The sequence below is a fragment of the Megachile rotundata genome, chromosome 2 (genome assembly GCF_050947335.1).
Source record: "Megachile rotundata isolate GNS110a chromosome 2, iyMegRotu1, whole genome shotgun sequence".
NCBI classification, from domain to species: Eukaryota; Metazoa; Arthropoda; class Insecta; order Hymenoptera; family Megachilidae; genus Megachile; species Megachile rotundata.
In genome coordinates, this window is record NC_134984.1 from 20,186,974 (window position 1) to 20,203,291 (window position 16,318).

General features: G+C 38.3%; 2 protein-coding genes across 6 annotated transcripts in view; one reads left to right on the plus strand and one right to left on the minus strand.

The window, feature by feature from the left end:
• Positions 1-15,268, plus strand: part of jv (javelin) — a 35,268-nt gene extending 20,000 nt beyond the window's left edge. For all 3 annotated transcript variants that reach the window (XM_076542243.1, XM_012293472.2, XM_076542244.1), the window contains 5 exons: positions 6,131-6,349; positions 8,634-8,940; positions 10,517-11,332; positions 11,574-12,547; positions 13,013-15,268. In XM_076542243.1, coding sequence (XP_076398358.1) covers positions 6,131-6,349; positions 8,634-8,940; positions 10,517-11,332; positions 11,574-12,547; positions 13,013-14,036 — 3,340 coding nt within the window. In that variant the 3' untranslated portion in view covers positions 14,037-15,268. The remainder of the gene's footprint in view (positions 1-6,130; positions 6,350-8,633; positions 8,941-10,516; positions 11,333-11,573; positions 12,548-13,012) is intronic.
• MCU (mitochondrial calcium uniporter) overlaps positions 1-16,318 on the minus strand; it is a 69,925-nt gene that overhangs the window by 26,175 nt on the left and 27,432 nt on the right. The gene's annotated exons all lie outside the window — the stretch shown is intronic.

Below are 16,318 nucleotides of genomic sequence, written 5' to 3' on the forward strand. Positions count from 1 at the left end.
TTCGTTTTGTTAGAAGAAATCGATTCAACCGCGTGGAAGCACTTTTTCCGTGGAACAGTGAATTGAAAATGTTCGATTAATTGAATGGTGTTTTATTTCACGAGAATTCGATTGTTAAATTTGTTCGGTGCAGGGAGCTTGGAGGGAGATTAAACTTTAATAGAAAGATATTTTTTATGGTGATTGGGGATTTACGGAGACAATACGAAGAAGTAGAGAACAGGAATTCGCGAATTTTCGAATATACGTTTCCGCGAGCGTTTCATTTCTATAGCATAGATATTTTACAATTTCCAAGTTTCACGTTTCTGAATTTTTACTTTTAAAATTTTCAATTGTTTCAATTTATTTTATCGACTAGCGCTAAGGTTCTAAATCTTGAAGTAAATTTGTGAATCCGTAAATATAAGAACTTGAAAGTTTGTAAATTATCAAACATCTAACTTCAAAATTAATAGGTACTCCAGTATACACAAACTCATATGCATCGATTAATAAGACGATAACACCTAAGCAGCACACCGCGATAACAGAACCTCAAATTGAACTATTAAGTCACGAAAATGCACTCCACGCGAGCTCCGAAACTTTGTCAAGTTTCACAATGGATCAGTTTAGAGAAACTTGCGAGAAAAGTTCGTCACGTTTCACCCGAGGCAGTATCACTGTTCGGAACAATTAAATTGTTCTTTGATTTCCCTGAGGAAATCGAATCGATTAGGACCGGGTATAACTTTTACACGATAAATAACACATTGCAAAACTGGTTCTTAATGAACGATTCCAAACTACAAAACTTCATGTTTTCACGGTTCGCCTTATTTTGTGATACGTCGTAAAAATTGAGATTAAAATGGTGATAAACTTAAGCTTGTAATTCTTCTTGCACGCGAACCATTTTCAGTTCACATTTTGTTCGCGATAACTCCTCAGGATACGTATCGATTTTCTGTATTATACTTTCTGAGTATAATTGCATGATTAAGTAGATATTCAATTTTATGGAGATATGGGTACAAGTTGTTTAATCTTGGCAATAGTTTTCAAGTTGATGTAAAAAACTTTAAAGTTTGGCAAAAATTTTCAAGCTGATAAAAACGTTCTGGTTGATAATTTTTAAAGTGATTTGACAAAAAATTGTTCAAAGTTAATATAGCAAGAATAGAAAAAATTTTTAAGCTGATGTGATATGAATTTTTAAGTTGATAATTATTAAACTGATTTGATAAAAAGTTGTTCAAAGTCAATATAGCAAGAATAGTCAGTTTAGCAAAAATCTTCAAGCTGATATGATATGAATTTTCAGGTTGACAATTTTTAAATTGATTTAATAAAAAATTGTTCAAAGTCAATACAGCAAGAATAGTCAGTTTAGCAAAAATTTTCAAGCTGATATGATATGAATTTTCAGGTTGATAATTATTAAACTGATTTGATAAAAAGTTGTTCAAAGTCAATATAGCAAGAATAGTCAGTTTAGCAAAAATTTTCAAGCTGATATGATATGAATTTTCAGGTTGATAATTATTAAACTGATTTGATAAAAAATTGTGCAAAGTTAATACAGCAAGAATAGTCTGTTTAGCAAAAATTTTCAAGCTGATATGATATGAATTTTTAGGTTCATAATTATTAAAGTGATTTGATAAAAAATTGTGCAAAGTCAATATAGCAAGAATAGTCAGTTTAGCAAAAATTTTCAAGCTGATACAATATGAATTTTCAGGTTGATAATTTTTAAACTGATTTGATAAAAAATTGTTCAAAGTCAATATAGCAAGAATAGTCAGTTTAGCAAAAATTTTCAAGCTGATATGATATGAATTTTCAGGTTGATAATTATTAAAGTGATTTGATAAAAAATTGTGCAAAGTCAATATAGCAAGAATAGTCAGTTTAGCAAAAATTTTCAAGCTGATACAATATGAATTTTCAGTTTGATAATTTTTAAACTGATTTGATAAAAAATTGTTCAAAGTTAACATAGCAAGAATAGTCAGTTTAGCCAAAATTTTCAAGCTGAGCAAATTTTAAAATGATTCGACAAAAATTTTCAAATTAATAAAACAGATTAAACTTCGCAAAAAAAGAAGCTCCACAATTTCCTGTAAAAATAGTCGAATATTTTCAAAGAAACGAGAGGTGAAACAATCTAAAAATCGCAAGGTTTAACCTCAGTGAGAAGACCCCAAAAGGAGGACACGAAATACTAAATATTGAGGGACGTTCATTATAATTCTCTGATGGTCCTCGAGGAAGAGCGAAATAGAATAAAGGCACACGTCGGTGCAAGTGGGCGAGCTGGCAAAAATCTTACGTAAGAATCCGCCGTGCTCAGACGAACACAATGAGACGAGGATACAGTATTTGCATCCTGGCTTCAAGGATTCGCGTTGTTAAAGGCAGTCGTTCGAGAGGACGCGTTTTGCTTGCAATCTCCGGCTGTTCGAGCGGAAAACCAGCCAGCTATTAGCGGGGCTCGACAAAAAAGAAAAATAATCACTTTTTGTGCAGTCGTGTTTCGACATTAATTTTCAATAACAAAGATTGCTCAGTCATTTGCGAGCGAAGGATCTTATTCAATGGGCACTTCGTTGATTAACGTTGGTGTCTTTGTTAATTTTATAGGGAACTTTTATGTTTTTGTTACAGTTGATAGGGGATAATTGTATAATGAACTTTTCTGCTCGTTAAGTCTCGGCGTGGAAAATTGTACGTTTGCTGCTGCAATGGACTGGAACGGATTATTAACAGTCCGGTGTTTATCTAGCGATTTATGTAATAGGTTTTAGAATTAGCGCCTTTAAGTGTAGCTTCGTATTTTTAGATTTCCTTGCTCGATTGTGGAGATTAAAACTATCCTCAAAAGTTTAATATTCTAAACTTTCTAAATTCTCAGATCCAAAGTGTCCAACTCCCAAAATTATGAAATTTTAAAGCCCCACATCTTCAAATTTCTAAAGTTCCGAATGTACAAAGTTCTAAAGTCTCAAGGTCCTAAAATCAAGGTTCTAAAGTTCCAAGTCGCGATGCAACTTTCGATTGATCGCAAAAACTTGTTAAACGCGCGTTGCGTGTACGATCTGCCCGTAATTGACAGAGCGAGTTAGCATAATTAGCATGCATTAATTTGGAAAAAAATAGACGTGTCTACCCGATACTTACGATGCATGATAGCCTTACGATAATCACACAAGGTGAATGTTGCAGCTTGAACGATGTAGTCGCTCTAAATGGTAGCAAATTTGCGAGATGATTAATGAATTTTCGCGACGATGATTCCTGTTTGATGTATCCTGCTGCTACATGCGATTCCCGCTCGGTCAACCCGTCTATCAACTAACTCATTACCCAGCTGCGTAATCATTTGCCTTCGGCGATCGATAATTGATACGTTATTACACTTTTACATTTGTACGGGCCATAATCAGCAAAGCGGTCACGCAACGTTCACTTATTTGAAAACTGGACGAAACCACACCCCTGCGGATCTACTTGCTCGGCGAACGTTGACAGAAATTAGAAGGCAATCGGTTGTCTTATGAACCCTTTAAGAAATTGTCTCGAAACCGGTTGCGCTAATTTCGATGGAACGTATTAATAGATACAAATTTTTCTCGTGTATGTGGACACTTATTGGGGTTTCATTAATTTTCGAAAATAGTAAACGGTCTCGTTAGAGGTAGGGAAAAAGCAACTTTCCAAAGCAATTAGACCAATCAGCGTGACACTGCTACGGCGAGATTTGTGTCAAGTTTGCTTCATGACGAAATACAGTTACGATACAGTTACGTTACAGTAATGACTTTGTTCGCCGTGAGATTTGTGTGACGTTTGCCAAATTTTTCAGTTTGAGAATTCGGCGACTTAGAAATGTTCTGAACCCTATTTCTAAAATTCTGAACTGTGAAGTATCTGTGTATGTATACCTTCTCGTCTCTAAATCACTGAATCCCTAAATCTCTGTGCCCCTAAACACCTACATCCCTAAATCCATATATCGTTAAATACCTATACCTCTAAATCCCTGCATCCCTAAATTCCTGTACCTCTAAATCCCTATATCGCTAAATCCTTGTACCTATAAATCCACGTACCTCTAAATCCCTGTACCTCTAAATCCCCGTACCCCTAAATCCCTGCATCCCTAAATTCCTGTACCTCTAAATCCCTATATCGCTAAATCCCTGTACCTCTAACTCCCTGTACCTCTAAATCCCCGTACCCCTAAATCCCTGCATCACTAAATTCCTGTACCTCTAAATCCCTATATCGCTAAATCCCTGTACCGCTAAATACCCGTATCCCTAAATCCCTGCATTCCTAAATTCCTGTACCTCTAAATCCCTGTACCCCTAAATCCCTGTACCTCTAAATCACCGTACCCCTAAATCCCTGTACCTCTAAATCCCCGTACCCCTAAATCCCTGCCAACTAACCAGACAACCAAATTAAAAACTAAAATGAGAGGAACTATCTTCAGTAAATTTCACACAATTCAATTATTCACTACTGTCAGTCCTGTCATTTTCATCTTGCAAATTGTAAGAACATTTTCAATTTGAAAATCCAGTAATAATGCCAATCCAGGAGGAAACACGGAATCGATTTTCAGTCAACTGCACGCGTAACTCGACAAAGTCAACATTATTGAAAACGAAGTCTTGTACAACAAAAAAAGAAGAATGTGATTTACGCTTTTACACGACGTGCAGCGTATATAGACATACGGGGCTGAACATACTTACGCTGCCCTTGGGACAATAACGCACCGAGTACACGCTTTTATACTCTCTTTTTATTCCCCTATCGTGATTTCTGCGAAGGGATTATCAGACCCCACGGGACATCGTATCAAGCATCTGTATCGATGTCTTTGTATGGCACACGATGACATACTTGCCATTCATAATTGAAACACGGTATCGACGTGCCTATTGCAGACGTAGCAAGTTCCCGGGAGGGCTCGATGCCATTCTCTACTTCCTTGTAATAATGGATTGGAAAGGCAAACATCGTACATACAATTCGCTAATTTGCCTTTGGTGACAGGGTTATATTCAGGGAAATCGTTTACCAAAATGAATTTTTTCGGCAATTTATGCAGGAGTTTAATTATTAGAATTGCATGGTGACAGTATCTGTCCAAGTAACATTTCATCTGACGGAATTTTTGATAAAATGTGCGATATTATATTCGAAGCAATTATTCAGGAATTTGATTAAGCGTGCATAATTCTGTTTCCCATTTGTGATATTGGAAAATATAAATTCGTGTATCGATAAATGAAACAACGAAGCAGAACGTATTTACAACATTATTTAGAATAAAATTTATCGTTAATTTGTTCGATAAATTTTCGATGCTTGCATCGTTCATTGTAATCGAATTCTCGATGCAAGGGCTCCAAAATTAATTTAATCACGCCATTAAATTCTTGAATTACGTTTTTCTCAAGAATAACGGAACCAAATTATCGCTTGCGTAATATTCTTAACGATCCCATGATACTGTGCATACTTTGCTGTTAATGATCCAAATTTGCACAAATTACTGTTACAATTAAACTAACACTTCACGAGCCAGAGTTACCGCATATTAGCTGCGAGCACACGCGTCTTCGTGTTTCTTAAATAGAGCATAAATTGCAGTAATTAAGTACCAAAAATTCTTCGAGATTATCGTGGTCAAGATTTGTCAGCTTTTACGGAGAAACACGCGTAATGTTATGCAACGTTTATGCAATTCATGCAGATCTTTGTTTATTCATAGCAAGTCTTTTATAAATGTCCTTGTTCTTCTGACTGAACATATTCAACCTTTCGTAACTCGAAAGCGACACTTTTTCGAGTCTTACCTTCACAAAAATGATGTAATGTCACTCTTTGAATTTTTCGTTTTATAATACATTAAAAGGTATTTTGCTAAGATACGTTAAAATGTGAGCCTGAAGAGAGAATACGCGTCGTCAAAGAGACGTGTAACTCGACACAATTTCGACGTTCATCGAATTACGGTTAATTAAACGTCGCAAGATATTTTGAATACCGTAATTGATATCGCGGAGCAATAAATTGCCGGTCGAGCAGAGAGAGTAGAAGCAGGCAAATTTAATTCATCTGATTACAGAGAAGGGGGACGACACGAGGCCAACTCAGCACAGTCCACACAGGACCGCAGGAAGCTCTTGAAACGAACAAGGAGCCTTGCGGTGATATCCGAGGACGAATCTCGACAAGATCGAGAGGCACATCACTTCAGGCTGGGACAATCGACCTTCGATTTGCCCAGGAGGCATCAATTGATCCCGCGAGCGAAGCTGATCGATCGGAACTCTCTGAAGGACAGGTTAGTTACGATAGAATTTAACTCACGACAATGAGCTTACAGGATTGCGTTTGTACGTCGATCAAAGGAAAAACCTTGAGCCGTTTCGTTCTGCCCAGGATTCGATAATTCTCGATCCTATCGTGATTTCCTATCCTTGTATCAACCTGCTTCGTTAACTCCGTCCTTTCGATTTTGATTTAACAATGAAATCAAAAATTCATTAAAAAATTGTTTAACTTTGAACTACAGAATAATGCATTAATGAATGAATGCATTCATAGAAACATAAAAAATAATCACTTTAAAGTAACAATGAAATCAAAAATTTATTAAGCGTTAAAAAATTGTTTAACTTTGAACTACAGAATAATGCATTAATGAACGAATGCATTCATAGAAACATAAAAAATAATCATATTAAAGTAACAATGAAATAAAAAATACATTAAGCGTTAAATTTTTTAACTTTGAACTACAAAATAATGCATTAATGAATGAATGCATTCATAGAAACATAAAAGATAATAATTTTAAAGTAACAATGAAATCAAAAATTAAAACGTACAAAAATCGACTAATTCCACAAATTATATTCTGCAAAAGAATGACGTCAAAGTAGAATGACTTCATTTTTTAAGATTAAGTGACAAATTTATCAAAGTTCCCGAGCGAACTAATTTAAGAAATTATACAGTGCTTAAAATAAGAGGAACATCAACGAAACCCATCTTGGTTAAACATCGGTAATTATAATAGCCTGCAGTGCATCGAGTATAACGAACTCGTGCAAAGTTTTTAATTGCTCGTAACGCAAACTCGATTTGCATTGTTTCCATGTAATCATCGGATTCTTTGTTCTACGAGAATACTCTCTCAATAATCGGGATTCGAATCAGTTGCGGAGCAACTATAATCGAACCTCGTACAAATATCGTGTCCTGGAGCGGCAATTAAGTGTGCATCGTTGTTTGAAACAGGTGGAATTACATTTGGCCCCGTTTGATTTCGTGCAGCGTTAGAGAAATTAGTGGACAATGCGCCGGTCGACAGCTTTAATTACGGGCAATTTGATACGGTTTAGAAAAATAAACGAGCAGAAACTGGTCGAGAAATCAGAGATTTTTGGCGCGTGATTCGATTACTCGCTTTCGTTCTTCATCAATGTTGCAGATCTTGCTTCTAACCCTTTCGTGACTGAATTAACGACTGCAAAGTTGATCTACTGGTTTTTGCGACTTTAATGGACGCTAAATATAGAACTTTGCATAGAAAAATTGAGATGTGCACTCACGATTGAATGTTTGATGTTTCCTTTTGGGTGAAACAAGGTTCTTGCAGTTTCAATAATATTTATGAAGATATATGTTTTGAAATCGAGAGTTGAATTATGTAATCTTGCACTGGCATGTATAATATGTTCTCTTCTTAAAGGACAAAAATATGTGTTACGATTAAAAAGTTGTATTCATAATTTGCAGACATTGAGTTCTGACTGTCACGTATAAACAGACACTTTCTATAGAATAGTAAATTGTCACCACTTGCATAGGCAATTTATTTTAAATATCTTGCACTGGCATGTATAATGTGCTTTCTTCTTAAAGAATAAAAATACGTGTTACGATTAAAAAGTTGTATTCATAATTTGCAGAAATTGATTTCTTCTGACTGTCACGTATAAACAGACACTTTTTATTGAACAGTAAATTGTCACCACTTGCCTATGCAATTTATTTTAAATATCTTGCACTGGCATGTATAATGTGCTCTTTTCTTAAAGGACAAAAATATATGTTACGATTAAAAAGTTGTATTCATAATTTGCAGACATTGAGTTCTGACTGTCACGTATAAACAGACACTTTCTATAGAACAGTAAATTATCACCACTTGCATAGGCAATTTATTTTAGGTGCAGCTACAATTGCACCTAAAAGACTTATACAAAGTGTGTCAGTGTAGCGAAGCAATATCGTGACAAAGTGATAACAACAACAATTATTGTACATAATAGTCTAAGAACAGTACATAAACGTCCTATCAGATAACGTCACACAATTGGATTATTATCGCGCTCTTAAATGCAATCTGGAAAAAAAGGGAAATAAATGTGGCATGCATGTCACGAAAGGGTTAAGCCTCGTTTCGAATCCTTCGATATAAAAAGCCCAACGAATTGTTTATCGATAACAGATCTCGACTCTATTTAAAGAATGTAAATCGCCTTATTTCTGTGTCAGGAAAAGAGAGCAGAGTTCCAATTTCGAATAGGACAGATTGTAAAAACTCGTTTGCGTTACAGGCTTTACAAGAGTCAACAACACCTTTCGGATTCTTACGAACGATTCAACGAGGCAAAATCGTACCATTCAAGATCGGCTTGCGGTCTTCACTCAATCCCGCCGGTACTCTCTTCGTTTCCGGATCCTCTGCCGTACACTCGTGCCAATCGATCTGATCCGGATCGGTTGAACATTCTCGATTGGCCAGAATCACCGAGACGTTATCGCAGCGTGCAGACGTTGGACACCGTTAGCGGATTAGTGGATATTGTAGAAGATAGCTGGCCCGTCGAAGGCAATCGCAGCATCGATTGCATTTATACTCAGGTAAATATCGTGTACTATCGATTCACATAGTGGTCTAAATTTAATTCGCTAAACATGAGCTAATTTTGAGTCACCTTTCATATACGAAAATATGGATTCCAGGTAATTGTTCACTAGAGGAGGGAAATTTTAATTAAAATTTGAGAGTACGTAAAGTTTATTTCGGTAAAATTAAGTGACGTCTTTCAGTGCCAGTCTTTGCTCCTGGTTAAGATTAAATAATAAAATCACGTCAGTAAAATTTTTTAATTCTATTTCGAAGTATATAAAACAAGTACAGATTAATTATTGCAAAGGGAACACAATAATGATATAACACAAGAGAACTAAAACTTGCAAAGTTTAATACGTTTACAAGTTTATAAAACTTGTAAAAATAAGCTCGCAAATGCGCTTTAGAAAATCCACTTTAAACGAAGTCACCAAAGTAATATAATGCATTGGAGGGTTAACTAGTTTTCAAGATATTGTGCTTACAAATTGACTGATTTGCAGCAAAAAAGCTTGGGAGTAGAAAGTGCATACGGCTTCTGGTTACCCTTTGTTCTTACAAAGCCATTATTTGGTACTTGACAATGGACGAATTTAAAAACACATCAGGCTAATTAACACTTTGAATAACGCGTAAAAATTGTAAAAAAATGTCAGTAATATTTTCACAACCTTTCTACAAATTTTATACCAACGAGTACGTAAAGAACCAACGAAAAATCCAGCACAAAATCTGCGTCGTTATTCTCCTTTACGGTGATCAAAAACGAGGCTTTCCTTCTTTGAAACAGTTTATCTTCCCCCAAATTTATGGCAGTTTTATAGGTTTTAAAATGCTTATCCTCGTACACATTACGTAACAGCGCAGAAGATCTGCAGCATAAGCAATGGTCTTAAACTTAAGGCGCAGAAGAAATTTCGAGATAAAGCAATTTCGAATTCAGGTAGTTTAGAGATCTTAAATGGTGTCGCATATACATTAACGTTCAATTGACTTTTAATGACGCTGCAGCTGCTTCCGAAGTTTTAAATTCAATGAAGAAAGCCTTATCGTTCATCAGTAATTCAGTTGTGAATTCGATAGAAACTTTAAACAGACAATAGGAGACACTGTTTTTGAAACGGTATGACTCACGTTTTGTCTCGCGCACACACGAGATATTTCACGAATCTAAAATAACGCGGGAATAAGGTTAATGCAGTCAACGTATTCAAGCTTTGAAACGAAGCTTTCATATTTCCTTGAAATCTGGTACTTGGTGGATTCGTCTTTAATCTTATTCAATTTAAAGTTTACCTTTCATCTCCCGCCGATATCGTCGGATCAATGCCATAGTCCTCGTAACGAGTTTAATCAGGAAAACTTTGAGTGCTTGATCAGAATCAAATAAACCCGTATAAACTCCGAGACGCGGTGAATTCGTAAATTGCAGATTCTAAAAGTTTGAGCTATTTTCGACTGAATGGCTTTGCAGTCTATTAGCGGAACACACGGTAAATTTATCGTCGCCAACTTCTGAAATTTGTGAATTATGGATGATCATAAATGAGAGAACCCAATAACTGATCAGAATTTGCATTTCAGGTGAAACGTAAACGAAAGGAGCACAGGAGTCTGGACAGCATCCTGTTCGAGGACGACGGCGAATTAGAGTACTTCGACGTGTTAAATCTGTTACCTTTATCGAACGTGCGTTTGGAGTTTGACGAGGAGGACGCACGAAACAATAATCACCCGAGGAATAACTCAAACTCCGAAGGCAACAAGTTGAAATCCCTGGAGTACCTGGAATCACAGTTTGCCGAGGAGAATTCGACTAGAAGCAACGCCACGGACGAGGAGAAATGTAAAGAGAGTAGCACGAAGGAGGATAACAGTTCGCCCGAGATTCGGGTAGAATCGTACCAGGATAAGGACACGAAAGACCCAGATTCCTTGCAAGGATCCAGGGAAAACTCATCGCCCGAACAGACGAAGGAAGAGTGTAATCTTCGCGACGATTCCTTCAGCGAACGAGTCTCTGTAAGCCGCTTTAAAAACAAGTCGGATCGGCGATATACGTCGTTGAAGCCAGATGAGGAGAGGCGCAGCGAAGAGCTAAAGGCCTCCTACGGGAAACAGATCGATCGACAGGTCGAGGAGGCGGAAGATTACAAATCGATTTGGATCTCGGACACCGAAGAACAGGAGGACATGTCTAGGAGGCCTCAAGTACTCAAGGTTGTCGACAACGACGTGACCAAGAGGCGCCATCGACGCCTCACCACGGAAATTGATCTCAACGCGAAGGATAAGGTCGAAGGGAAACGGAACGAGCGGAAGGGATCGAACGGCAGCGTGGACGTCGCGAAATCGAATGGGAAGATCGAGGAAAACGATGCTACCTTAAAGAACACCGAGGTGAGGTGCCATAACAGTTTCAGAGAAATATTGTCTTTCAATGTCTACATATTCAAGAATCTGAATGTTCCATATTCTTCATAACACGAATATTCAAATGTCTAAATATTTTCAAATCCCTGTACATAAATCCTTAAATCTCCAAACTCTAAATTTTTCATTCAACATCAAAGACCCTGTTCCGTCAACTGAAAGGCACTTGAGCCTCTCGAATATGACGTCACAATTTCCGCTGTTTCAGAACGTGCCCCCAGAAGAGGACGCGACGAAGGCAAGCGTGGAGGAGGCGAAAAATTTCTTCGAGCAGAAGAATTCGCAAAAAACGAACGGAAGGAGTAAGCAGAACGAGGGTAGATTCGAGAGGATCGTTAAGGAGACGTCGAACATCCTAGGGAAAGCATGCAGCGCGGTGAAAGGCAGCTTGGGTTTCGAGGCGAGATCCGAAAGCTCGGATCTTGGATTAGGTTCAGAATCCGGAAGCGACACGAGAAGGAGATCCGTCGACGACGGTGTCGACGAGGATCACTCGGTGACGGATAAAGCGTCCTCGACGAAGACGAAGGAGAACAAAAAGGTGCACAGCAATTTGACTCGGTCTCGTAGCTGCGTGGATTCGATAGAGTGTCAGGACGACGAGCAGGAGTTCGATCACGTGCGCTACAAGATCGTCAAGTCCAACATGTTCAGTAAGAACATGTACAACGGGGGACGAGGCGACGTCACGTACGAAGGGCTGATGCAGTATTTGCGAGAGTATTCTTTTCAAGAACTACTGTTGGACAATAACGTCGTCATCATCGAGCCGGTGCGAGCCGAGACCATAGAGCGTAAACCAGCCACTGTGGGAAAAGCTAGATCCGAGCCGAGTTGCAAAATTGCAGGGACCATACAGAAGAAAACGGACGAGGAGAATTGCGAGAGAAACTGCGAGAGCGCGGATAACACCAAAAGTCCAAAGCAGTCGTCCATCAAGAAACATTTCTTCTACCACCCCATTCGAGTGAACCGCGAGCTGATAGACGAGGAGCTACCCGATCCGGACACTGTGAGAAACGTCAGAAAGATGTTCGAGAATACGCTCAAGATGAAAAATAGCAATGGCACGGAATTATCGCGGGACTGCAAGCATAGAAAGAGCGTCAGTATGAAGGACTTGAGCACCATCGACGATGCTCAGTTCGAGGAGATATCGCAGAAGGTGCACGAAGGAACCAGGTAAACATCAATCGGTAATTGTAACCGATCATCGATTGCTTATCAATACTCAATGGTACGTTATTAACGATGATGGTGGAATTTTAACGATGGTGATGGCAGTTAAGATGTTAGTGATAGTGGTTTCATGTCACTCGGTCTACTTATTTAAACTTTGAATCTAATGTAACCTGACGTCATAAGTTCATCGTGATCAAGCTTCAAGTACTAACTCAACAGAATTTACATCTAATTTACATTTACAGAATTACATCTCTTGTTCAAACTTTAAAATGAATTTAACATACTACCTCAACTTTATTAAATTTAATACATAACTTCATCGTTCAAATCTATTCTTGTTTAATCTTCAAATTGAACTCGTAACCTAAGACCTCGCAAGATCTCCTTTATTCCTAGATCCCCGTAGTTCAGCGTAAAATTCCCACCGGCGCAGTTAATAAAAACGACAAAAATCATCGGCAGGTCCAGATGTTCCAGCAGAGCGAAGGATCTGACCAAACTGTTCGAAAACATGGAGAAGTCCACGTCGTCGAACGCGTCGGTAGTAGGAGGCAAGGACGAGCTAGATAGTCCCCGAAGCGAATCAAAAACGAGGATGCTGGCGCAGTCTTTCGAAGCCAGGAGTGGTCACACGTCCCCCAGTGACTCGACTTCCTCGAAAAACAAAGTGAACCGTTATCACCATCATCATCATCATCACAACTGGGACGCCGGTAGCGTGAGTTCCGGGGTGTCCAGCGATTACCCCGACACGGACCCAGGCAGCGGTGTGCATTGCATTTCGTCGGAAGACGAGATCGACTGCCACGAGGACGAGGGAAACGATACGGGTGGTTCGAGCCACTACGTGTCCCAGGACGTGCTGAAGAAGATCCGCGAGTGCGGTACCTCGGTCACCTACTACGGGGGCAAGGTGGTGAACTCCAGCAACGGACCACTGATCTCGCCGTTGGTCGGCAACAGGTTCAAGTGTATCGACAGGTCGAACGATTACGTGAAATTCCGACTGGTGAAGAGCAACTCCTGCGACAGCAGGTTAGAGCTGACCGGGAGGTTGGTGGAGAATCACCTGAGGCATCGCAACCGCGAGAAGACGGCGGACCTGAGTCAGTACACCATCGCCGAGACACCCAGTATCGAGATCACCACGTTGGAGAAGCAGGAGAAGGAGGATCAGAGTGCTGGCGAGGAGGAGATTAAAAGATCGGAGACGAAGAGAGAACCACCCGTGGTGATCGGATTGGAGCCGAAGAAGGACGAGAACAAGGAGACCAAGAGCTTCAAGGCTGACTTCAAACTGGGTAACCTGGAGGACGCGAAATCGACTTATCCCAGCCGATTCATCGGCAGTGCCCTGACCAGGTGGCAGGTGAACGAAAATAATTGGAGGACCCACGACGATTTCGGGAAGATGGAGTTCGAGGAATTCGAGGTGCTCGAGGACAGTCTGAACGGAACGGAGAACCAACGATCGGAAAGTTCCTGAATGGATGGAGCTTTCTTTCTAGTTCGGTGATATAGCACGTAGGGAACATTGCCAAAGGAAAGCCGACAGTTTCGGTAGGATTTTTACGATACACTCGTAAAAGTTTCGGCTATTCCCGAACGAGGACACAACCGTTTGGAACTGTTCCTGCGGGATTCAATTGGGACCCTCTCATCTTTGAAAGCGATTGCGTTTCAACGGTGACTACGGGAGGATTGTACAATTGTCAATGGAGGTTTCCTAGCAACGAGCAACTTGGATATTTGATTAAGCCGTAAATGCATCAAAGCGTTGCGACCAATAATGGTTACAATGTAACGTCGAAGAACGCACGGTACAGATACGAGTGTATATAAAGAAGTTAATGAACCTTTTGATCGGTATTCTCGTTAAATTGTTGTACGAGTAGTTGCCCACAGGCTGCATAATAAACGTTCGGTAAAAATGTTTCCTTGCACCTAATCCTTTCAACTTCGTCATGTTTTCATCGTAAAGGAAGGTAATGGGTTCTGTATAGACTGCTCTATAGTAGCACGAGCTAACTGCTTCATTTCCATTAAAGGACAGGTTGGTACAAGATATACTGAGTTTATTAAGAAACTGTATACACGCATCTACATGTGTGCAGATCAAGTGTATGTATGTATTCATACGTATATGAATACGTATGTTAATATGTATACGTATATGTATATGAATAGGTACGTACATATGTGTACGTATAAAATGTGTACACGTATCTACAGGTATACAGGTGCACATACTTGTTGATAACATATATCCATACGATATGTGTCCATACATCAAATGTATGTATGTATTCATACGTATATGAATACGTATGTTAATATGTATACATATATGTATACGTATATGTACATGAATAGGTACGTACATATGTATACGTATAAAATGTGCACACGTAGCTACAGGTATACAGGTGCACATATTTGTTGATAATATATATCCATACATGTCCATAGATCAAATGTATGTCTGTATTCATACGTATATGAATACGTATGTTAATATGTATACATATATGTATACGTATATGTACATGAATAGGTACGTACATATGTATACGTATAAAATGTGCACACGTATCTACAGGTACACAGGTGCACATATTTATTGATAACATATATCCATACGTAGATAAAAAAATGTGTCTGTACCATAAATGCGAAACGTGTGTATTATATCGAAAAATATTTTCAAAAATTCTTAAAGCATGTGTATATTTTATGGAACATCCTATACACGAGCTACTCTGCTATTTTCAGCAGTGATGTAACCTGAATATTTTTTTAAAAAGATGTTATATGAACATCTTTATTTAGATTTGCAATAACAAAGTCAATGCAACATATCCTTGCCAAATGTTAAAATAAAGAGTGTTGAGTGTTAAACAAGTTTAAAAGAAGATTGCTGAGACGTACTTTTTAAAAACAGGACGATGTTTCTCGCTCGTGAGTTTACATATTCATTGCTGCCATCTGCAGGAAACATTCGAGTGCAGACAAAATTATTTCTGTTGAAATATTTCAATGAATTAATTATATCAACGTAAATGGTTCGCAAAAATGTGAGGTACAGAATAAATATGTAAATTGAATGAGCTATTTATGTTGAAATAATGATACGTTCATATCTTATTCGATGATTGGATAAACGGGAAAATAAACTCAATACTCTACACATATATTATTCATTGTTTTTATTATAATAATTACGTTGTAAAATTACATCAGAGCTAATGAAAGGACTTTTAAATTTAACTTAAAAGAATATTTATAGAACGTAAGATAATTCAGTCTGTGATGTAAATCCCCTGGGAGCTAATGAAGACGCAATGTCGTTTAAAAAATGTTAATGAAAACGAGCACATCATGAAAGTAAACGAGTCACAGAACATAATGACACAAGCTTACCATGCATTAGCTACATTTTTAAGCGGAACAAAACGCACGAAAAACTTTTACCACTCAAAAAAGGTCCCACGCCATGAAAGTTTACGACAATGAATATTTCAGGAGTACCATGACGTCTAAAACTGCGATACTCTTTAATCACCTGGCTCGAGCTTTCCGCAAGACCTACACGAACTTAAATATAACAATCTATTTATACGAAATCATCGTAACATTGCGAAGTTACTGTGCCCGGAGTTTCGTCGAAATTTCGATAAATCAACGAGACTATACGCGAGTTAGTTCCAGTCTAACGATACAGAGGTATTCGAAAAGGTCGCTGATTGATCTGATAGTCAAAACGGAGGA